Raw genomic sequence first — 24686 nt, 5'->3', positions numbered from 1 at the left:
CTGCCTGCACAGCAGCCCCTCCACCCCCACATACGCACACAGCACACCCCATACACTTTTTCCACACACTTCTTCCACACCCCTCACACGTTCCCTCCTCACACCCCACACACCTCGAGGCCTCACCCACACACCAACCCCTCAATACCCCCTCACAGCGACCAACAACCCCAACCCTCCACCAAATTCCACACCCCTTAACCCCTTAACCCCCACTAGCCCTTATTTCCCCTCATAAATCATTATTTCCCCCCATAAATAACAATTTCCCCCCACGACCTCACAACACTCTCCCACCTCCGCCTGCGCTCCACCCGCGCCACCCTCTCACTGCCGCCGCCGCCGGCTGCCCTCAGGAAGGCCCCCTCTCCTCCTTTAGGGATGCCCACGAACTGCCTGACAAAAAATCACAAACACCCCGATTTATCCTCCTCCGCCGCCGCACTGATGTCACCTCTAATTTAGGACAGACAGCCACCGACTCTCCTTGGACAACGTGAAGGAGAGAGCGGACCAAAACAGGCGGTGTTCGGAGACAGGCAGTGATGTGGACAGCCCCGGGCGCGGCTCGAAGCCGCCTCTCCTGGCGGCCTCTCCCTCATTCGACCTCGCGCGCATCGAAGATGGCGGCCGCAGTGCGCGCTATCGGCAGCTTGGGGCGCTTCGCGGCCGCCGCTAAGTATTGCCCGCCCTGTCGCCTGGCGACTGAGGGTGAGTCGCGGGGGGAGGGAGCCGTGTGTGAGGAGGGGGGTCAGTGGTGAGATGGCGGGTGGTTGGGTCGGGTTGGGGGGTGTAGAGGCCTCGCAAGAGGGTTTGTGAGGGGTAAAGGGCCGTGGGGATGGCACTGTGGGGTTGGGGGGGGGTGGTGTGCAGGTGGCACCTGAGGTGTTTGTGAGGGGTGGAGGGCGGTGTGCTGATGTGTGGAGGTGACAGCAGGGGGGCTGTGAAGGGAAAAGGCGTTGTATGGGGGTCACCAGAGGGATCTACGAGGGGAGGGGAGTCGTAAGTTTGTTACAGAGAGAGTGCTGAGGTGCTGGAACAGCTGCCCACAGTGGCTGTGGATGCCCCGTCCATCCCTGGAGGTGTTCAAGGCCAGGTCAGGTGGGGCAGCCTGGTCTGGTATTAAATGTAGAGGTTGGTTGCCCTTCCTGTGGCAGGAGGGTTGGAGCTTCATGATCCTTGAGGTTCTTTCCAACCTTAGCCATTCTGTGATTCTGTAAGACCCGTTGTTCCCACTGGGTGAGGGCTTCATTAGGGCTATATCAGGAGTAAAGGGGTTGTGAAGTGGTGTGTCCACACATGAGAGTCTTCCTGGGAGATGTGAGGAGGTCAGTGGATAGGGTGGCTCTGTGTATGTATCATGGAGGCTTGTGGAGATGGGAGGTATGTGGTGAGGGGGCCCCTATGAGGGGGGCTCCTGGGTGTGTGCCTCCTTGATGCCATGCTAAGATCTCACCCCTGTGGCCTCTGTATCTTCACAATGGGAGATATAAGTGTGTCCCCATGTCCTCTCCCCATGGGGAGCTGTGGTATCCCTATATATAGGGATATACATCCCTGTATGTCCTATCCAGGACAGCTGCTCTCTGTATGTCTTCTGTACATGTGTGCATTTGGGAGAGTGTCTGTGTGGCTCTGGAGGTGTCCCATTGTGTATGTTGAAGTGACAATGCTGTCCTTGTGTCCTTGCGTATGTGCACGAGGGCTGTCCCCATGTCTTTAGATGTCTGGCTGGCTCCTGGGGCTGCTCTCATAGCATCTCAGTGTTTTTGTGCCCCCGGGGGAGATCTTTTCTTTAGGGACCCATTTGCACACACCTGGGGGTGCCAGGAGCCCCCAGATGGCTGGGGAATACCTCTGGTGCACCACATCTGCCGTAATTCTGGTCTGCAAGCATTTCTCCCTTATGCATTTGCTCCCTGAACTGATTTGCAGTGCTTCCCTATAGAAGTTCCAAAGAGAGAAGTCACCAGGAGTCCAAGTAAGATCTGAGAACAAAGCTCAAGCTTTTGGAAGCAGCCAATTTTTGTGCTCTGAAGGGCCTTAGAATCTTCTATGGATGTGGAGCTGAAGTTAGCAGTGTTTCCTAGGACTTCATGCCTGTCTTTGTATGGTGTTGGAGCAAATTTGTGCACGACCCAGTTGCTACAGGAGCAGAGTGCTGCAGTTGATAACGAGCAGAACTGTGGGAACTCCAGAGGTTTCTGGGGCCATCGTTGGTGGATTTGTTTCTCCTAGTAATGTTCTTCATTACAGTCCTGGAGCTGCAGTTGCTTATCATAATTAATAGTGTTGTTCTGCTGCAACAAAGCATTTATCAAGCAGCATGCAAACCTAGCTAGGGCAGGCCAGAAAGCATGCAAAAGGCAGTAAGTAGGCTAAAGAAAAGCTCAGGAGCAAGCCCTACCTGCTTAGCTACGTGTGCTGACAGCTTCCCGGAGGGGACAGTGAGGCTCAGTGTGCCAGACATTTCCCATCTTGCAGCTTACAGGAGAGGCTGGAAGTGCTGCAGCTCGTTGGCTTTGCTCAGCTTAGTTCAGGACTACAAGGAGCCTTTTCTCAGCCACCTATGGATCCCGTTCCCAGCTCCAGTGGTCTGCCATCTCTGGGTGAGCATGGGGAAGTGCTGGGTAGGGAAGTAGCAGGGAAATGGTAGAAAAGAAAGTGGGAGGAAATAGGTCATGGCTAGCTGTCAGGAAAGAGGTGTTTTCTGTTCTGTGCTGTATCTGAAGTTCTGTGCTGAATCCTGAGAGCAGTTTTTATGAAGCATTCTTTCTCCAGACGGTCTTTCAGTTGGAATGAATGAAGTAGGCAAAATTGATCGATGTTCAAAAGTTTGTGAGTCATTAGTGACATGACAGAAGAGTGCATCTGGCCTGATGCTGTGCTGCTTCCTTCAGAATCACAGAGGAGGGGAGTTCTGCGTCTGATCTTGGCAAGTTACCAGCACTGTTGCTGAATGATTTGATTCCTCAAGCCGACGTGCTGTGACTGTGACCAAGAAAACATGGAAAATATCTTCCACATTCCGAAACTAAAAGCACAAGTGTGCTGGGATTTAAAATAAAAGACTCTCAGGCTGATGAAACCTCGCTTGGTTGTTGAGCTGCTTTTACTCTTGCGACACTAGCATTCCCCAAAGAGTTTGTGTTTAAAGTATGGTGAGATTTGTTCAGCCTTGCCCTTGATTATTTTTTTCCCCCTCTTCCTATCTTTTGTTTTGCTAAACCTGAAAGCAAAGTAGAATTCAAGGTGTAAGGTTTTCTCAAAAGCAGTCTGTTTTGTGTGAAGGAATTTGAAAGAGGAAAACGCGTTTGGCTGTAGGATAGGGTTAATTCATTATTTCAGGTTTTTCTTCTTATTATTTTGAATTGGGGTCATACAATGGAGGAAACTGTTGGTAAGCACTGGGGAGAGGTGTTGCTGTCCCTGCTCTACCAGAATCTGGTTGCGGGTGTGGAAGGAGAACACGATCATCTGCTTTGCAACTGAGATTCGTTTGATCTAATTCTCCTTCCTGATATTCCTACAAGTAATGCAGGATTAAAATGAAAGAACTCAGACAGTGGCAGTCTTCTTGGCAGAACACTGAGGTTGTTTTTGCCAGGTTAAAATGCTGCTGAGTTATAAGTGCAGAGTATAATGCCGAGGAGCATCTTCCAGCAAAGAGATTATTGTCAAACTGTGCTCAAATGTGTGCTTAGGTTCAGAAATACCTGTCTTCAGCTCGCTAAAAGTTTAGGGGAGTTGCAACCTGGGCCACGCTGTGGCCTGCAAATACTTCAGAGCAGCTTTGGAGTGGAAATCCATTCATCTGTTGTTTATAAGATGGCATTTGGGCGCAGAGCGACGCACAGTTTCCATCCTGCGGTGCAGCCCTGCGTGCGTGTGGGACCTGAGGAATGGAGCACAAAGGTCACAGCCTGCTGCCAGCACTGCGGCGGGATGGAAGGAGGGTCGAAGTGCAGGGGAGCTGCAGCCCTGAGCTGTCATGGGGCTGTGGGGGGACTGAGGTGCTGGTGGGGTGCAGGGAGGGATTGCGAGCTTTCCTCTGCTGAATTTTCCACGTGATTGCTGGGAAAGGGATTGTTTTCCTCTTGAACGTGCTATCAGCACTAGGCAATGTACCTCCCCCAGCTAATTGTACCATTGGTAGGTGTGCACTGTGGTGTGAGAAGCAGCTTTGGCAGCGATTCAGCATAGGTCTGCAGTAGAAGAAGATCCTGTTGGTCAGGATCAAGGTCACTCGAACAGAGCTGGGGTTCATTTGTGTAGCAGCAGGTCGTTGGACAGAATACAGTTTCTCAGCAGAAAAAGGAAATTTGGGGTTTCACTTGCAGGCAGAACTTGTTTGTATGGTGGTCTGAGTTTTTGGAGTGCTTTGAAACAAAACAAGTTTGTCTGGGTGCTTCTTCCTGTAATTGGTAGGGATGGATCTGGTATTTAGTTGATAGAGAATGGAGGAGAGAATGAACATCATGTGCTCTTGCTCTGGCTTTCCAGGTGCACTCCCTGCTGTCTATGAAGTAATGCTTGCGTTGGCACAGGTCACAGGCACAAGTGTATTTTTGCAGGAGTATTGTAGGGCAGTTATTTGATCTATGGAGAATGTAACTTGAAGGCTTCAAACTCCCCAAAGTGCAACAAGGTCTGAAGGTCACTGTGTTGAACTGTGCACCCTGATGGCAAAACACCCCCGTGTGCTGCCTCTGTTGTCTCTCCTCAGCTTTTGAGGAATGAGGCTTTGATTGCTGCCCTCAGCTTGGCATTCCTGTATTGGAAGCTGCAGGGTGGCAGCTGTGTGTGAAGGTCACTTCCATAGCATGGAGTGTGCTGAACTCTGGTGGTAGCACAGAGCCTTACAGAAGGAGCAGGCTGATGAGCAGGATTTTCTGTAACGTTGCTTGGCACAAGGGGAGACAGGAGGATACATTCACAAGGGACACTGCAGCTGAGATTGCTGAGCATTCATTTAACATCTGCACCATCTTTTCTTTAGGCTATGCTTGCCGTAACGTCTCCACCTCCACTGCTCTTCAGGGTAAGCTTGAAGATTTTTTATGCGAGTTCATCTTCTTTCCTAAAACCCATAAAACATAAGCTGATAATGTGTTTCCTTTTGTTTCCAGCTAGAACCCACGTGAGCTATGATATCAAAGGAGATGTTGCTGTTGTACGCTTCAACACACCAAATTCAAAGGTATTGTTTCAGCTGCAGTGCAGAGGAGGCACTGAAAGCGCTGTGATTTCAGACCAAGATCATCCCTAACCTGCAGCCTTTCAAAGTTGTGAACTAAGTAAAAAATGGACAAGTGAGCATTTGGGCATTTAATGAGAAGGTGAGAGGTGATGGCCTCGAGTTGCACCAGAGGAGGTTCAGGTTGGATATTAGGAAACATTTCTTCTCCAAAAGAGCAGTGAAGCATTAGAACAGGCTGCCCAGGGAGGTGGTGGGGTCACTGTCCCTGGAAGTGTTAAGGAAACGTGGAGATGTGGTGCTGAGGGACGTGGCTTAGTGAGCACAGTGAGGATGGGTTGATGATTGGACTCGATGATCTTGGAAGTTTTTTCCAACTGTAATGATTGTGTGATTGTAATTATACCAAGCAATAGGCTGAGTGAATTACTGAGTGGCCCATTCCTTCTGTTGACACATTAGAAAATGCACTCAGGTTTGCCATTGACCTTGGCTATTTTTTTTAATCAGACTGTCTTCCATGCATGTTTTCTTAATCAGAGGTTAAATTCCACCATCTCCTGCAATCCCTATTTACAGTGTTTGTTTGCTGCCTTCAGGTGAACACTCTATCCAAACAATTGAATGCAGAGTTTACTGAAGTAATGAATGAGATTTGGGCCAATGAAGCAGTCAAAAGTGCCGTCCTCATCTCTTCAAAGCCAGGTTCTTTTATTGCTGGAGCAGATATTGAGTAAGTTTATGGGTTTTACAAGTTATGCTGATGGTGTTTCCTCTGAAGCCTGGTAACCAGGACCAGAGTCCTGGTGTGCTGTGCAGTCTGAGCAGTTTGTCACTGACATCTCCCCAGGGGTGAGGCAGAGGCTGGGTGTGAAATCCTTGTGCACCGGACGTGGAGCTTGATCAGACCAAGTCAGGACCTTGATAAAAAGGAGCTTGGCTTGTCATTAAACTCGATTTGCTTGTAGCACTGGGTCATTCCTTCCTGCGTGCTGGGGTGCAGCCAAGGAAAGTTCCTTTCCTGGCTCTGGGGTTAGCATTGTGCTTTGGGCTGGGACACAACAAGGGCAGACAATTTACATGCAGAGCTTCATTTAAGCTGGGTTCGAGTGCCTGGTTGTCTGCCAGCACAGCCCCTCGATGAAGCAGGACTTGGCTTCCTGCCATGTGAAGCATCCAAGCAGCCTCCCAGGCCGTTGGCTGTGGGGAGCTCACAGGGTGTGTGGGTGCTCTCACTGGGACCTGGAGTGCTGTTAGTCCTGACCACGGGCAGGGACAGAATTATTGTTTAAAGACATTAAAAGCCAGAAAACTCTCAGCTTTCAGGAAGGTAAATGACAAACCAGCCTTTCAAAAAACTTACTACCTTTTGCTCTGCTCCTGAATAAGGCCAGGCACTTGATAGGTGATATGGTGGGAAGGAGGGAGTAGTGAGAGCAGAGCAAAAGGACAGGCTGTGTTTAAGAGGTGCCTGCTGGCCTCAGCACTGCCAGCCTGCTGAATTGTGCCTGCCTGGCAAACAGTTCTAGCCTCCATGGGAATAATTGGCTGAGGGAGTCTCTAATTGGCAGAGTGCAGCATCAGAGCCCTGGCCATCTGCTGCTCTAAAAAGTGATCCTGGATTCTCCCCGCACCCTTTCTGGCAAGTGCTTTGAGTTTTCCTATGACCCCTTCCTCTTCTCCCCCAACGCTTTTCAAAGCCCTGACACAAGGAAACTCATTCACTGCCTGCAAGCACAAACCAGTGTCAGCTTGTGGTGTCTTAACCCACTGAATTTAGTAGTCTTCCTGCGTTGTCAGTTAATCTAAGACTGTGGGACTGAATAGCTCTGGCCTGTCTGTCAGTCACTGGAGCTTGGTGGGAAAAGGGGAGCAAACTCCTTGAAGCACTCTCCATTTTATTGCTGTTTTCTCAGTGCTTTCCCAGTTCTGATCAGCCTTTCTGCCTCACTGCAGCATGATTGCGGCCTGCAAGACTTCTCAGGAAGTGACTCAGCTCTCTCAGGAAGGACAGAAGATGCTGGAAAAAATTGAGCAGTCTCCAAAGCCCATAGTTGCTGCCATCAGTGGCTCCTGCCTGGGAGGAGGACTGGAGGTACTGAGCAGTTCTGAGCCTGCTAAGCAGCAGTAAGAGTCAGTAGCACTGGTTCTCTAAGTTACCCACATGGTGCCTGCAGGTCTGCCCTGTGAGGGTTTTGAGACCTGGCATGGATTCATTACATCCATTCAAATGAGTTTGTGGCAAGTTAATGGTTTGGAGCTTCTGAGCTCTGCCATGCTCATTTTCCTGCTTCTGTCAGAAGACAGATAGACAGATACAGTGTGTGTGGGCCAGAATAATATTGAGATGAGAGCATCCCGGGGCAAACAGGCTGTTTCCAGCAGGCACTGAATTTGCATAAGTACTGCTGGCAGAGTCCAGGCTGGAAATGAGTCTCACATCCCAGCAGCTTCTGTTCTTTTAAAGGTTCCTATGGGAGGGATGAGTGTGGGGAACCTGGCCAGGCTGCACCCTGGCCTGCATGCCCTTCTCCCTTGTTGCCCCTTCAGCTGGGTGCAATATCTGCTTCATAATCTCCACTCAGTGTATTGTAAACTAAGACTGCAGTAACTCGTAGAGCAAATTTGTTGCTAAAATGGAACAACATCATGGGAATAGTCTTAAGTTGCTTGCATACTTCTTAAGCAGTCGCATCTTTACAAGTACAGTGGTGATTGATCTGGACTTGGTGAAGAAGTGATTATATCATGGTTGATCTGTAAATGGGATCCTGCTTTAAATGCAGTGAGTGACTGTAGCCCTTAAAGGTCTCAATGAGAATTAAATTAATGAGGTTTGAAAATAGCTTGATTCAGATTGTTAGTCTCATGTTCGTGTCAGTTACCATCAGCCCTGAGTGTGCTGGAAGAAGCCATGAATGAGTACTGAAGGAATTTGAGCAGCTGAGTTAGGGACTCAGGATAGAACTAGGAGGAAAGCCAAAGCAATATGTACAAGAAACATATTTTGATGGGTGCACACTTCTTCTGTGGCCTTTCCCAGGGAAACCTTCAGTTGTCCTTTCCTTTTTTTTTAAGGTTGCCATTGCCTGTCACTACAGAATAGCAACGAAGGACAGGAAAACAATCTTGGGAACACCTGAAGTGTTACTGGGACTCCTGCCAGGGGCAGGGGGAACTCAGCGGCTGCCAAAGATGGTAAGCAGGAGAAAAACTTCACGCTGCAGCTTCTTCTGCTGCATGATACAGTCCCTCTTCTAAAGTCCTCTTTCTGTGCTTCCAGGTGGGACTTCCTGCTGCCTTTGATATGATGCTGACTGGGAGGAACATCCATGCTGACAGAGCAAAGAAGATGGGTCTGGTTGACCAGCTGGTGGACCCGCTAGGTCAGACATGGTGCCTCTGAGTTGCTGGGAAGCTGATCTGCTGCCTGTTGGTTAACCTCTCCATTTTAATGGGGGAAGAAGCCATGGATGCCACAGTCTAGGTGGAGCAGAGCATGTGGACTGCAAAGTTGTTACCATTTTCTGCATGATAATCTTAATTCCCACTGTTGAAGAATGGGCACAAGGATCTTGAAATGTCAGGCTAAAGCTAAGTGAGCAGGGGAAGGTCAGCATAGAAAGCAGCAGGCGTGTTGGCTCTCTTACTTAAACTAATGCTATAATTGAGAACCTGCATTCCTCATCTATCATGTCAGAGGAACAGATTGCAATCTGTAATGGAAGAATGGATGATCAGTGCCTATGCAGATGTTAATTCCAGTGGCAAGATCCTGAGAAGTCAGCTCCCACAGCTTAGGCACTCTGAATTGCTAACTGACTTTCAGTTGGATGGAGATGTTCCTTGCAGGTTGCAGAGCAGATTGCACTTCCAAGTGCTCCTGAATGTGAAGAAAATGTATGTACATATTTTAAAAGTGCTGCTGTCTATCCTGAGAAATGCAAGGGAAGCTCACGTGTGTCTTGTCTCAGACCAGCTGGATGAGGTGTTATTAGCTTTGTTTTCGCTTATAAAATAGATCTGTGGTACCCAGGCAGGAGTTAAATCTGCTGATGAAGCTTTACCACTGTATGTATTAGGTGTGAATTGCCTTTAAGAGCTAACTAGAGTGGCTTTTTATATCAATGATTACTAAAGCAGATCTGACTTTTTTGAAAATGTGTTACCATTCTTGACTCAAACCAGATTAGGACATAAAAGAAACACAAAAAACATGATATGCAAGCATTAGAGGCATCTCTTGTTCCTTCAAATAGCACCCAGTGCCAATGGGCTTTCTTACAAGTACTCTCATGTTCATTTTCAATGTCTGCATGAACGCAGCTGTATTTAGCTGGGGCGATGCTTTAGTTGACTGTAGAAAGCTTTGAAGGAAAGAGATAGCATTAATTAGGAGGCAGATTCATGAATTGCAAGCAGTTCCCCTTCAGTTAGGAGCTCCACAGCATTCTCTTGATGTGCTTAATGGTGTGCCCAAATCTGGCATGTGCCTTTTATACAATTGAACATATTTTAGTTGATAGCTTGAGGCTCCCTTGGCTAGGATACTGCAGCAGTTAGAATGTTGAGGCTAGGTGTTGCTGTATGTAGTACTAGCTAAAGCAAGTGAGAAACTTCTTGCACTTGAAGGTTGAGGGCTTATTGGACATTGGATGCAGTACAGGTAGTTTTCAGGGACGTGGTTTTGAGTAACTGTTGTCTGTGTGTTTGATGGCAGCAGTGTTGATAAACCTCAGTTGTGCAGACTTTCTGTGCTACATAAGAAAGCAGAGGCACAACAAGAGGGAGAGAGGCAGAAAACTTGAGTTCTGTTAAGATTTTCGTGGCGCCTTTTGCAGAGTGAAAGAGTGAGAGATAAAGGGCACAAACTGCAACAAGAGGGTTGAAAAGGTCTTTATAGTCAGACACTGAATAGCTGACTGACTTTCAGTTGGATGGGGATGTTCCTTGCAGGTTGCAGAACAGAAAAAGGTCTTTATAGTCAGACACTGAAAGAAGGATCTAGAGAGGTGATGGGATCTTCATTCTCAGAGATGGTCAGAGCCTGCCCCAAATTCCCCAGGCCATTCCTGAGCAACCTGACTGAATTCTCAGGTTGAATCCAGACTTTGAGCTTGGCCTTGCTTTGAGCAGTAGGTCAGACTGTCTGGCCATGTTCCCATCCAACCAAAGCTTTTCTGTTTTTCTCTGAAATTACTGTTCATGTTTAATTGGTGTACAGCTATTGGCTTCCATTGGGATTTGATATTTTGACATTTCTGTATAAACACTATGAACATTAAATGTCTTGGAGACCTTCAGAATTGAGAAAAGTCAAAAGCAGGGAGGGAGACCAAGTGGCAGCAGTTCAGAGGAATATCCTGTTGCTGTCACACCCTCTCTTCTCCACATGAGCTGCTTCTGTCAATGATAAATTGTGCTGTTTCCTCAGTGCTTCTCTTTTGTTCACAGGGCCAGGTGTGAAGGCTCCAGAAGCACGAACAATTGAGTACTTGGAGGAGGTAGCAATTGGCTTTGCTAGAGGGTTAGCCAACAAGACTGTGTCTGCCAAGAGATCAAAAGGACTAGTACAGAGTAAGTCTGGGCACCGCAGCCCAAGCCAAGGAACTGCAGTGAATATTAACCCAGCTTTGCTTCTCAGAGATAAGGTCATGCTCCTACTCGATTTTGCCATCAAAGCAAAGTTATTTGATGCTGTAAATTGTCTCCCAAGCCAGGTGGGTTGGTAGTTAGAAGGTTGCTGTGCAGATCTGATCTTCAAGTAGCCAGAGCTGTGCCTGATGGCTTCTAAAGCACCCTAGAAGGGATCCAGGCTCCCGGGAAGAGAGGAGCAGCTGCCTTCAGAGGACTGTCCAACCTCAAATTTCTAGTTTCAAGTTCTATGCAAAGCTTGTGTAATTAGGTGAGGAGTGGCACACTGATCTGCCCTGCGCCGATCCTCTTTAGTGGTGCCCTTATGCAGTTAACAGAGCCTGGAAATTCTGACATCTCTCTGTTGAGTTCTGCTTTGCAGTTATATTAGGAGGAAACTTTAGTCCTAGAAGAGGCTTGTCCATGGAGAAAGCCACAGATGCCCTGCTGAGCAGATCATGCTGCCTGTGACTAGCTGAGTTTCTGGTGCACGCTCCTATTGCAGCTACACAACAGTCACACCTCCAGGTTGCATGGGGCCCTGGGCAGCTTGGTTTAGTGGTTGGCAATGCTGCCCACAGAAGGGTGGTTGGAGCTCAGTGATCCTTAAGGACCCTTCTATGATTCTACTCTTTAACTGTTGGTTTAGTTATTTTAAGGCTGGTCACAGGCATAGCACTGTGCTGAGATTTGCTTTGTTCCATCTTGCAGAGATAACAGACTATGCAATGGCTCTTCCATTTGTGAGGCAGCAAGTCTACAAGACAGTGGAGAGCAAAGTTCAGAAGCAAACCAAAGGGCTGTACCCTGCTCCACTGAAAATCATTGAGGTAATGCCCACTGTGAGACATAAAAAACCTAAGTGAAGGTGGATCTTTGGGGTGAAGAACATGGCAACAGGCAGGGGGTTGGTGTTTCCTTCCTCTGAGCCAAGCCATAGGTACTGACCTTTATTTTGACCAATTTATACGGTACTGGAACAACAGGTTGCCCAAGGAGGCTGTGGATGCCCCATCCCTGGAGGCATTCGAGGCCAGGCTGGATGTGGCTCTGGGCAGCCTGGTCTGCTGGTTGCACATAGCAGGGGGGTTGAAACTGGATGATCATTGTGGTTCTTTTCAACCCAGGCCATTCTGTGATTCTGTGAAACCCAAGAGAAGGAATGCTTAGCTTGGGATTCTTTGTCTGTAAAATTTTGTCAGTAAAACTAGTGCTGTTTTCCTAGCACTAACCCCACAAAATGTAAGTTCTGTAACTAGCACAGGCATTGTTTTACTTACAGACATTATCCATGCTTGGATTTTTGTTTTTTTTTTAAAATGACTTCACCTCTAAATCCTGTGAATGTCACCCTCTGACAGAGCTGTGACCTTACAGGAGCAGAGTCCTGCTGAATCCATAAGGTTTGTGTGAATACCAACCTGGCAGAAAACTCACTGCCATGGTACTGACTGTGTGCTAGGACAGGGTGATCCTTAACTTTGCTTTGAACAGCATGGACAGGACCCAGTGTTTGAAGTGCCCTTTGAATACTGGGGAGGGGTCACTGGTGAGAACAGGAGGTGCAGCTAAGCAATTATTAAAGCTGTTGGTGGACGTGCCTTTAATCATGGGAAATCTTTATTGTTGTTCTTAAATAGGTTGTAAAGGCTGGTCTTGATCAGGGGCGGGACACTGGATACCTCACTGAATCCCAGGTAAGAAGATGAGATCCCTGGTAGCAGTAAATAAGCTGTATAGTTGTGTGGTGAGTTTAACTGTGCACACAAAGGATAATATTCTTCACAGGCTGCCCAAAATGGTGCCTGGATCCCTGCCCACTCTTCTGCAAGTGGGGCTGTGGAAAAGGCCTATCTTGAGCAACAGAACTGGTTTTGTGTTGTGTTTTTTTTCTTTGTTGTTCTGGTTTAGTCTTTTGGTTTTATTCAGGGTTCTTCATCTGTGAAAACAGTTTGTGCTTCTTCTCATTCCTGTCTGTTTGTTCTTCTTGGGCTGGGAATAATCAGGCTGAGTTCACTGATCTAGGTTTCACGTAGCAGGACCTTGTGTTTGATTTCTCTGTATATCTGAGCAGTATTTGTTTGTTCTGAGTGGCACATGGGACAGGTAACCTACAGGATGTGGCTCTGGTGATGTCATTCTCAGGAGTTTTTGCAGCTAGTTTGGTGCAAGCAAGTAGTTTCTCCCGAGAGCAAACTTCCATTTTCACCAACACTCAATTTATTGTGACACCTTTCTTCACCACTCTCTTTGCTGAGGATGTTGTCTCTTACACTCTTATTTTTTTGCCATTTGTCTGATTTTTCTAGCTCAAAGTAGTTTGTGCTGGTCCTTTCTCACTCGCTGATGACTTTCACTTACTCGTGAACATTGGATGCTTTTGTGGTGCTTTTGTTTGTCTGTTTTCAGTAGTGGTTTCTCACACAGAACAAGACTTCTCTTTCCTTATCCCTCAGTGGAACTGGCCTTAGTTAGCAGCCATTCCAGTGGGAGTACTGCTAATACTGGCCATTCAGAGCGACCTCAGCATGCTGCAGAGCTGGGCAGGCAGGAGCCTTGTGAAGTTCAGCAAAGGGAAGTGCCAAGTTCTGCCCCTTGAGAGGAGCAGCCTCAGTCTCCAACACAGGCAGAGAAGCCTGGACTGAGTCCAGCAAAAGGTCACAAAAATGATTGGAGAGCTGGAACTCTTCAGCCTGGAGAAGAGAATGCTCAGGGGGGTGCATAAATCACCAGTGTGCGTAAATACCAGCAGCAATAAGGAAGGAATAGCTGCACACTTTGGTATCCAGTGGCAGGATAGGAGATAATGGGGTTGTGATTCATTGATTCTGTGAAATAAACCCCTGTTTTGTCCTTCCTTTCCATTCAGTTCTTTACTTCCCTACCATGTTTGTTCAGTTCAGCACCAATAACTGTTCAATAATTAGTTTTTTCTCTTTGGTCTCAATTTTGCAACACCTGTACTCTACTCAAACTTAGTATTTTTGACATAGATGAGGTAACCCTGGCCTCGCACAGTGGTTCTGATGTCATTACCTGAGCATTGCTAGCTTTGCAACTCATGGATCCCCAGAAGATTCACAACATTCCCATCTGTTTATCTGTGCATTTGGGCCATCTGTCACATCTCTGCTCCTTCACCACCGCTGAAATGCAGCCCTCTCACATAGCACTGTCTGCAGCCTTCATCAGCTTTCCATGCTGCTGTCTGGCACATCCAGCAGTTTCTCCTGCTTTGTAGTAGATTGCTTTGTTCTCTTCTGGTGGTGAAGTCCTGGTGTGAGATGTAGCTGTCTGCCCTGTACCTTAGCAGTGACCTCCTAGATGCACCCCCAGCACTGTCTGTTCTAGTTATTCATTCCACCCACATTCGATCTGATGCTGAATAAAAGACTCAGGATACTCTGTTCCTTACAGAAAAGAACGAGTGGTTTATTTCCTCATAGCAACAGGATGAAGATCTTACCAGGAACCCCTAAAGAATGAGTTCGTGTTGTGCCTTTTCTAATGCCTCCTCCTTTCCCTTAGGGTAGGAGAATCACAGATCCTTTTCCAATCTTCTTGTTTCTGATATTTTAACAAGCCTTTAACTCAGAGGACAGCAGTGAGGGAAGATACTGCCTGCTGCACACTCCATTATATCAGTGGTTTTCCCTAGCTGATTTGGCTCGGACAACATCATTAGTTTGCAGTCACCATATGCTGCCTTTTGTCTTCCTGTCCCCTTTCCTCTTTCATGCTGAATGCTGAGAGATTATGCAGGCCTTTGATTTTGTGGCCTCTTTGTGATCATCTGAAAATAGCATCAGAGTCCTGTTGTCAGTGAGAATTGGCCTGGTTAGAGATTTTTCTCAAAGTCTGAGTGCAGGACCCTTTCACTTGGAAGCAGCTGAACGATGGCCCTGGATGATGGCCCTGGCCAGTGCAGGATGCACATGGGAGAGAAAGGGTCACTTCTTGCTCTAGTCTCACGTCTGTAAATTATTATCACTGGGGGAAGCAGAAGTGCCTCCTGCATTTGTAAGACCCTCAGAGGTGGCGAGGCAGCAGCTTCACCTCTGGTTTACCCTGCCAGTGTTTGGAGGTTCCCAGGATGAGTGGAAATGAGTTTTGAATGCGTTAGTGGGGAAAGAAGAAGATGGACACACCAAAATGATGGCTGCTTCTGTTCCCTGGCAGACTCCTGCTCCTGTAGACACTTGCATGTGTTAGAGGTATCTTTACATTATGCTGTTCATGGGAAATGGCATTGAGCAAGCAGTTCCTTACTGCTGGCCTGTATGGGAGGTCATGGTGCAAAGTGAGCACAAAAGGTGCCCTGTGCAGGGAGGACAAACGTACTTTGTGCTTCCATTTCCAGGTGACTCATCTACGTGGCTGTGCCATGTTTTTTCATCTACACTTGGAAGTGTGACAGCTGTCAAAGACTTCAGTTTTTGCTTCCCTCTTCCCTTTCTTTCAGAATTTTGGCCACCTTGCAATGACCAATGAATCCAAGGCTCTGATCGGACTTTACCATGGGCAGGTGCGCTGCAAGAAGAACAAGTTTGGAGCACCTCAGCGAGAGGTCAAGTAAGTGAAATGTGGGGGGGTCTGAAGGAGAAGCTGGAGGATATCTGCTGATAGGCCAAAATCTAGAGTCCTGAAAAGCAGAAGAGAGATTTCCAGCCTTGGAAATGTTAATCTTCTGTAGTTTTGAGGTCTCATCCGCAAATTAAGTCTTTTTGCTTTCTTAAAAATAGTGCCTGTATAGACAGAATTCAGGGTGGACATCAGGAAAAATTTCTTCTCTGAAAAAGTGGTCCAACATTGGAAATCTGAGCAGGGAAGTGGTGGAGTCACCATCCCTGGAGCTGTTCAGGAAGAGGGTATATGTGGCACTTAGGGATGTGGTTTAGTGGGAACGGTGGTGATGGGTTGGTGGTTAGACGTTATGATTTTGGAGATCTTTTCCAACCTTAGTGATTCTATGACTCTATCTGTGTGGAAATTCAGCCATTTCCAGCTTTGAATGCTTTCCCCCCACACACTTTGACTACAGGACCCTGGCAGTGCTGGGAGCAGGGCTCATGGGAGCTGGGATTGCCCAGGTTTCAGTGGATAAAGGGCTGAAGACCATTTTGAAAGACACAACGCAGCAAGGCTTGGACAGAGGACAGCAGCAAGTCTTCAAGGGGTATGTGAGCTTGAAGGAGTTTGCTTGGCATGGGATGGGACTTCCCTTAGTCAAAATATTCCTTTGTTTGCTGGCAGTCAGAAATTTGACAGAAACAGACACCTCTGTTCCTCTGGAAGCTTCTACCATCAAATGTCACAAATATTTTCATGTAAGGTTGTCCTATGCAGAGTGCTGAGATGTTGCTATGAAATAGACCCAGAGTACTCAGCCTTAGCCCCTTAAGTAGGTGGACCACCTAAGTGATGATTGCATTAGCTTTTAGGTTTATCAGCACCTTATAGAGCTAAGGTGGGTGGGAGTAGTCTTGGCTGATATACCAAGTTGTGTGAGCAGGGTTCTCCTTTTTCCAGATGGCAGGATAGCCCAGTGACAGTCCTGCTGAATTGGAGATAGTATTTTGGGTCCTTGTTCCAGGAGGTAGGGATATCCTTGGTGTCACAGTGTACATCTAGCAGTCTGGGCTGGCCTGTGCAGGCTCTCTGACAGATGTTCTTCCCTAGGCTGAATGGCAAGGTGAAGAAGAAGAGTCTGACATCGTTTGAGAGGGACTGTATTCTCAGCAACATGACAGGCCAGCTAGACTACAAGGGCTTTGAGAAAGCAGACATGGTGATCGAGGCTGTGTTTGAGGACATTAACATCAAGCACAAAGTGCTGAAGGAAGTGGAGGCCGTGAGTATTGGTTTTGAGCAGCTACACCAGTCGTGGCCACTGTATGGTGGAGGCTCAGGGTCTCTTGCCCAATGGATTTCTCACATCTTGTGCTGCAGGTTACTCATTTCAGTACATGGGTGAGCATCAAGGTCAGACTTCCCTGTCTGTGAATAAGGAGTCATTAGTTCTAAGCTTAACGGGGACAGTTCTAATATCCTCTGACTCCTGGGAGCTACTCCAGAAAAACTCCCATTCTTCTGAGACAGAATGACAATGTCCTTTGGTATCTCCATATTTTGTCCTTTGCCTATCCCTGGCTTGCTGCCACTGCTCTTCTCTGTTCAAGAGCACAACTGGGGAAATAACTGTTTGCTAAAGCAGCTGTCCTGTGCTCATCTGAAGTCCCTCACTGCAGCACCCAGTGTGGTTACAGTGGACTGCAGAGTCACAGGAGGTCTGAGACTGACTGATACTGCAGACCCCCAGTGGAAATCAGCAGGCCAACTCAGCTAGGCTTAGAATAAACTTATAACGCTGAGAAAATCAGGTTATCCTCATGCCTCAGGCGTTAGCAGGTGCTGGGAATGCTCTGTGCTAGCACTGGTCTCTAAGACTCTGCTCATCACATCTGACTTTGAAGGCTGTGCATTTAAAGTGTCTGTTCCACCCCCTGCCACAGGTGATCCCTCCTCACTGTATCTTCGCCAGTAACACGTCTGCCCTCCCAATCAACCAAATTGCTGCTGTTAGCCAGAGGCCAGACAAGGTGAGTACCCACTACCAAAGAGCCTGTGAGTCTGCTCTTTCCTGAGTTGTCTGTAGTGGCAAAATGGTTTTGCTGTAGGCGAGCAGAGAAGGAATCTTCTGCTTTTTCCCTGGAACGTGTTAATGCCCACATGTGCAGAGAAGCTGCAGAAGTCTGAAGCTGAGGAAAGCTCCAGACAGGGAAACCTAAGTCATTTTAATGGTTGGTTTGATGTAGGAGTGACTTATCACAGTGGGAATGTGCCTCCTCAAGGAAAGGCACTGATCTGGCAGCAAAAAAAGAGAAGAAAAGTTGGAGGCTGGAAGCTGAATTCAGGGGTGCTGAAACTAAAGGGGCAAGCACAGAGATTTTGAGGTAGATAGGATATGGAGGCAGTAGGATCTTGAGGAGAAGGAAAGGGAAGCTCTGGAGATCAGTTGGAAAATATTCCACAAATATAAAAGCAGAGATGCCCTTGGTTGGTTTCCTCAACTCGTTAAAATGGTCTAAAATTTGCCCAGGGCAGCGAGTTGCCCGAGCTGCTCATCTCACTGTACAGGTTTCATGGATATCTGAAAGGGTCACAGAGTAACAGCATGCCCTTCCCACTGCTGCAGGATTCTGTGACCTTTGTGAGTCTCTTCTTGGTTTGTTGTTCAGACCTTAGTTGCATAGGAAATGCAAATTCCATGTTAGTTGTTCATTTGCAAATAACATCCTCTTGCTGAATAAATTGTCTGTGTAATGACTCTGTATGGGGAAACGAATAGGAAATCAGCTAACTAATTAGTGTAGTTTCTTTAATTAGTTTTGCAGACTGCAAATGTCCTTCAAGGTGCCTCTGACTTGTGCAGATCTTAGTGCCAAGTGTAGCTTCCAGGAGGCATGAAGGTGACGTCCTGATTACATGGACCTGTTAGGAGGATGAGGCACACAGACAAATAATCACCTCTGAAACGCTCTTTCTGGAGGAAGGCTACGTTTATCTCTGTAATTAGTTGCTGAAAGCATGCCTTCTTGTCCATAGGTAGGCTTTATCACCTCCCTTTACTCCCCCCAAGAAAAAAAATTACTAGCAGAACACAAGGATTCTGCTGAATATTCGTGTCTTTCACTGCTGCTCCGCATCCAGGCTCCAGAAGGAGCACCACCCAAGCATGTTCTGCTCTCCCAGGTCAGGTCAGAGAGCACCTGTATGTCACACAGTGTCTGTGCTTCACCTGGGGACTGAGCTCAGCTGAGATTCCTAGACAGGTCGACAAGTTTTGCTTCCAGACCATTAGCAGAGGGTCGAGCCGTGCTCTTGAGCCTATAATTATCATATCTAAATCCTTGCTGAAGCAAAAGCTGTGGGATGTGTGCTGCTGCTTCCTTGGGAAAGCTGAGGAGAGAGGGGAAGAGTCCTCCCACTGGAAAGGGATAAAGTCTGTGGCTGGGCATTTGACTTTTTTTTCTTCCAGTATTTTGCAGTGCAACACAGAGTGTTTCTTAACCCTGAGCTCTCCCTCCTGCCTAGGTGATTGGGATGCACTACTTCTCCCCCGTTGACAAAATGCAGCTGCTGGAAATCATCACTACGGACAAAACATCCCAGGACACAGCAGCTTCTGCTGTTGCTGTTGGCCTCAAACAAGGCAAAGTTGTCATTGTGGTAAAGGTGAGGAAACACTACACTAAATATGAGTTGGGATTATAAATAAGAGTGGGCTTGTGCGCTGAAACAAGGCTCACATGGCTGTGGATAAGAGCAACTCATCAGAGAAGTAAAAATGGAGGTAAGAAGACAGGTGCCTAGCTGATCCTTTAGATGTCCCTTGGAGCTGCCTTGAAGGGCCAGAGACACAGGAGAAGTCTTGTGGGTCAGCACAAGAAGCTGCATCCCTGCTCTAAGGAGCTTCTAGGAGGCTGCAGTCTGTAGAGACATCAGAGCTGGAACAGAGTGTGGGCAGGACCCCTCCAACTCTTCTGTATGGGGAGTTGCAGGGACAGAGGAGCTTGTGAGCAGTAACCATCCTTTTCCTGGATCTAAATTTTGTGTGATAGGTGTGCAGGTGTAGAGGAAGAGTTATGAAAAGCAGGGGGAGAGGAGAGGCAGGAGCTGAGAACAAACTGCTGTGATCTGTAGGTGGAAGCAGCAGAGTGTCAAAGCCACTATGGAGTGTTAGGCTTATGGCTTCTCTTGAGCACACAGCCCTCAAAACAGTGCTGGTCTTGTGCTCTTGTAGTAGCTGGCAGCCAGCAGTACTGCATCAGCTGCATGGGAGGTTCAGCCTGTAGGCTTGTGTCAGTCTGCTAAGTGCAGTTTTGGACTGGTGTTTTCACTAGCCTGCAAAGCTCCAGTAATGCAGAGCAGGTCTCTCTGGTGATGCTGGGAAAACTGGCCTGCCAGAAAGTGCTCCAGGCATCTCTGAAGGCCAGTGGGGATACAGTGCTGCTTCTGCAACCCTCTCCCTCACATCAGATGCTTCCTGGAATGGTAGTTTGTAGCCTGTCTCCTGCTTCTTGACTTTGCAGGCAGTGTCGGAGATGGAACAAGTTTACGCCTGTTTCAGTTGTGCTTGGCGTTGGTGTTTCAGTTGTGTTTCTCATCATCTCCCTGTTGGATTTGGTGACTTCTGCAACCTGCCTGGGTCCTCCAGGCATTATTTTAAATAAAGCTTTGTGGGGATTTCCAGGGAAAAACCGTTACAGCTTTAAACACTGACGAGTCCTATAGATAGAAGTTGATCTGGGAGTTGACTGCATTCCATTAAAATGGAGTTGAGTGTCTCTGCCGTGCATGTCAGTGCCTGAACTGCAGCCTGAGCTGTAAAACTCAGTTTTTGTGCTGCTGATAGAGGCAGTTTGTTCCTGCAGGTTGTTCTCACTTGCTTTCCTATTGTGCTCTTCTTCCCTAGGATGGACCTGGTTTCTACACTACCAGGTGCCTGGGGCCAATGCTGGCAGAAGTGGGCCGAGTTCTCCAGGTGTGTATCCCATGGGCTACAGTGTCCATCAAACAGTAATTTAAATTCTGCTGCTTCCTTGCCCTGTCAGTCTGGTCCAAGTTCTGGATGAGAAGGGAAACTGGGTGAGCCTGCAGGACAAGGAGCAGCTCAGGCAACTAATTGGTGTAAAGTAAACCCACAGAATGGCTGTCTCACTACATCCTTGACATGCAGCTGAAGCTGCAGAGCCACACATTAAACTGTTAGCCCTTACTAACCAGCCCCTTCCTGGTGTCTGCTAGGGAGAGGTTTTCTCCCCAGATCCTGGCTTGGAAATACTCACTGGGTATAAAATTCCACTGAAGTCTGATGATCGGTTTCTACAAGATTCCAAACCCTTGGCCCAGTTTCTCTGTTCAGACTCTTTATTAGATATGATTTCTCTCACTAAAGTGGTTGGGAGGCTCATTTGGATAATTCTTGCAGTGCTGGATCTAGACTTCCAACCATTTAGGGTACATATGAGGCAGAGTGTGCATTGCATTTGCAAGGTTACCCCCTTTATCTGCACTATGGTCTGCTCTGTGTTGTGCCATGCGTTGCCTGCAAGGCAGCTCTCCCTGAGTCCAGGGCTGCAAAGCAGAGGGCAACGTTACGTGCTCAACATTCAAATAATGATTGGGAGCAAGGCAGGGGTGTACACACAGGTTTCTCTTGGCTCTGCTGCTGACCAGAGCAGTCATGAGAGAGTCTTTGTGGGCTAAGAGTCAGGTTGTCCTCATCAGGGTATGTCACAGCACACAGAGACAACGAGCAAATCCCTGCCACCACGTCCTACCTTTGCCCTGTTCAGGGATTGAGCTGGGCAGGTTTCTGCTCTGTTGAAACAATCTTGCAGAAGAGAAGTCCTGTCCTGCATGGAACTTGGTGCCACCTATAAGGAATTTGCATCCCACTGCGTTAATAAATGAAGAGAGGCACCAGCCTTGGTGCCTGTGATTATCTTCAGCCTTTTCTTGGACGTAATCTGGTCTGATGAGACCTGGTGCTTGGGGTTTTCCTCTTTGCACAAAGTCAGGGGAGAACTGGGAGCTCTGGGAGCACAATTACACTGCTCCTTTCTGTTGTCAAGCAGCTAATGGGGCTTGTCACAGTCTGTGACCCCAGATGAGCCTTTCTACCCCTCACAGTGGGTTTCCAGAAATCTCACTTCTTTCCCTTCTATCCCTGCAGGAGGGTATTGACCCAAAGAAGGTGGATGCCATCTCTACAGCCTTTGGCTTTCCAGTGGGTGCTGCCACATTGATTGATGAGGTTGGTGTGGACGTGGCCACACACGTGGCTGAGGATCTCGGCAAGGCCTTCGGCGAGCGCTTTGGAGGTGGCAACATTGGTTTGTTCAAGCTCATGGTGCAGAAGGGCTTCTTAGGTGAGGTGCTAGGCTGTTGTAATCCAACATTTCCTTTTCTTTTCTTTTTTCCAAGGAAAAGTACTTTGCATCCATCAGCCTCTTCTGCTTCAGGTGAGAGCAGACAGAGCAGTCCTAGGAAAGGGATGGGAAGCTGTACCCTGAGTAAGCCTTGGGACCTTCCTTTGCAGAGATGACTTCCGTAGGCAGAGATGCTGCCTGGAGCAAAAGCAGGATGCCATGAAGCTCTGCCTATCTCTTTCATTGGATCTGCACGTGCAGGGACATGAAAAGCAAGTGTCTGGAAAAAATGAATGTGCTGAAATGAAGCGAGCTCTTACCTGAGGTTTATAGAAGCTCCATGTGAAGGAAGGCAGTGGCTCTGTCCATATGGTAGAAGCTATTTCCTGGTGGGTTCAAGAGTCAGCTGTGCCTCTGAGTATGCCAGGATGGAGCTGTGTGCAGCAGTGGGGCCTGCACTTGGGCCATGGCACCTCTCACCCTCCAAACAACCCTTGCTGTGACCAGAACCTGGCAGTTAGAGTTACTCAGAGCTTGTCCTCTGTCCCTTGCTCCTACGATCAAGGACTGCATCTTTTTTACTGCTGAAGCCATGCAAATGGTGACGTTATTTGGGTGTCCTCTGGACCTAGTGAAGGCATTGGGGTCTGGCACAGGTGGCAGCATTTTGCCAAGGAGACAGCTGGACATGAGCCCCTTCCCCCTCTTCTTGGTGAGGCAGCAAGCAGTCTTGCTGTGAAGAGCAGAGGCTGCCTGTGCTGAGAGAATCTGGTCACACTAGCAGAAGTGGGAGTCACGAGGTCAGAGGCAAAGGTGTTGTGAGCATGTGAGACAAATGGCAGGATGTGACTGTCTTATTTTTTTTTTCCCTGGCAGGCCGCAAAGCAGGGAAGGGTTTCTACATTTACCAGGAGGGGGTGAAGAACAGGAGCTTGAATTCTGGCATGGATGAGATCTTGGCGCAGTTCAAGTTGCCAGCTAAACCTGAAGTGTGAGTACCTGCAGCACTGAGTGGTGCTGTGGTTCATGCCCTGCCCAGCTCCTCCTGACTCCAAGCACAGTGTCTGCACCAGGAGCCTTGAAGGACAGCATTGAACACGGGGTCACTCTGGATGCCAGTTGGCTGTTACCAGCTACCATGCAGGGGAGCAGATTGTTGGCTCAGGAGAGCCTGTGTTTGTCATAGAATTCATCAGCCTTGCTTGAGCGCCTTTACAGAAAGGCTTCCTGTGGTGGCTGGGTTTGTCAGAGCAGGTGGGTTACCATGGCCTTCATGTGTCAGACCTGTTGTGCAGCCTGATGCTGAAATGTCTCCCATCTGGGAGCTCAGCTCCTTGCATTCTTACGTGCCTGCTTCAAGTCACAGCACAGAACTTGGCAGTCCTGAACCACACATGGCTGGGGACAGCTCCAATGAGAAAAGATTCCTCCCCTCCCCAGTCCTTTCCCTGTCCCTTCACTTCTTTCTTCACATTCTCTGCTGTTAGACTACTGTCTCGAGCTGCACAGTCCTGAAAGATGTCTTTCCTTTGCAGCTGTACTGATGAGGACATCCAGATGCGCTTGGTAACGAGGTTTGTGAACGAGGCAGCCATGTGCCTGCAGGAGGGGATCCTCAGCAACCCCGTGGAGGGAGACATTGGTGCTGTGTTTGGTTTGGGCTTCCCACCTTGCTTGGGAGGTAAGTGTCAGGGGAAATGGTTTCAAGCTTAAAAAGAGCAGATTTAGGTTAGATAGAAGGAAAAAGCCTTTTACAGTGAGAGTGGTGAAAAACTATGGAGTGGTGAAAAAGTGCTGGAAAACATTGCCCAGAGATGTGATTGATGCCCCATCCCTGGAGATTTGCAAGGCCATTCTGGATCAGGCCCTGAGCAACCTGATCTGGCTTTGCTGTCCCTGTTCATTGCAGGGGAGTTGGACTGGATGGCCTTCAGAGGTCCCATCCAACTCTAAGGATTCTGTGGCATATCAGCCAAATCCAGTGCTGTCACCTTTCCAGAAGCCTCGGTGCTCTTCCCTCCTTCAGCACGTGTCCCCCTGTCCTCCCAGGTCCCTTCAGGTATGCGGACTCCTATGGTGCCAAGCAGCTGGTGGACAAGCTGCGGAAGTACGAGGCCGTCTATGGCAGCCAGTTCACACCATGCCAGCTGCTGCTGGACTATGCCAACAGCCCAGGCAAGAAGTTCCACCAGTGAGCGTGGCCCACGATGCCCATTTGTGCTGTACCATCAGCTTGAGCCCCTGGGGGCACTGGTGCTCCACCGCCTCCAATTCTCTTTAAGGTTAATCTGCAAGGCACCCTAGGGAGGCAGGGAAGGAAGAAGGGTGGCAGCAGATTGCCTTGTGGCTTGTATTCATTTCAAGTGCCTTATCAGCTGCTGTGTGTTGGCCGCATCCGTCCTGCACCTGTGTGAGCCTGGTGGCTGAGAGAGAATTCCTTCTGCGTTTACCTCCATGTTGCACCCACCAGTGCTCTTGGGGCCCGGCAGGCACCATTCTCCACATGACTGGCCCTGGGGCCTTCCCTTTCCATGAACCTCTACCAATAAATCCCCATCTCCTGGGTTTGGACTCCATGCCTGCTTCTCATCTGCTCTCGCTGGGGCTCAGCCGCTTGGCACTGAAGAACAGAGCCACTGTGGGGTGGAAATAAAGCGTTCAGGCAATCCTCAGGGGTCCTCTCGCTATGTCGTGGGCCGCCCACGCTTGCTGGCAGCCTGCTGAGCTGTGAGACCAACCAAGGGGAGAGCAAGGGGGGAGTGGAAAAAGGCCGGCAGTGCAGAACAAAGCCCTGCTCTGTCACCTCCGCCATCCATCAGTGCCTGCGAGGAGCCTCCGGCTCTTTTGTCTGGCCCCGAGCGCTGCCGCCAGTGTTATCTTGGCAGATGGACCCGCCTGTAATTGCAAATCAAGCAGCCAAA

At 48.4% G+C, this 24686-nt stretch overlaps 1 protein-coding gene across 1 annotated transcript; it reads left to right on the top strand.

The window, feature by feature from the left end:
• Nucleotides 1-623: 623 nt before the first annotated feature.
• On the top strand, nucleotides 624-24067 carry HADHA (hydroxyacyl-CoA dehydrogenase trifunctional multienzyme complex subunit alpha; the record flags this gene model as incomplete). Its single annotated transcript, XM_079532709.1, has 20 exons — nucleotides 624-711; nucleotides 5000-5041; nucleotides 5130-5200; nucleotides 5797-5930; nucleotides 7154-7292; nucleotides 8276-8395; nucleotides 8481-8583; nucleotides 10652-10774; nucleotides 11543-11661; nucleotides 12472-12528; nucleotides 15294-15403; nucleotides 15873-16007; nucleotides 16511-16682; nucleotides 17344-17430; nucleotides 18926-19066; nucleotides 20307-20375; nucleotides 21570-21765; nucleotides 22642-22756; nucleotides 23301-23446; nucleotides 23815-24067. 20 exons carry the CDS (start codon nucleotides 624-626, stop codon nucleotides 23958-23960), a joined length of 2313 nt encoding a protein of 770 aa, XP_079388835.1. The 3' UTR covers nucleotides 23961-24067.
• Nucleotides 24068-24686: the final 619 nt, after the last annotated feature.

The sequence above is a fragment of the Tetrao urogallus genome, assembly GCF_951394365.1.
Source record: "Tetrao urogallus genome assembly, chromosome: 2".
In the NCBI taxonomy this organism is placed as follows: Eukaryota; Metazoa; Chordata; class Aves; order Galliformes; family Phasianidae; genus Tetrao; species Tetrao urogallus.
The sequence above is the reverse complement of the archived record's forward strand: the minus strand, read 5'-3'. Positions and strand labels throughout refer to the sequence as shown.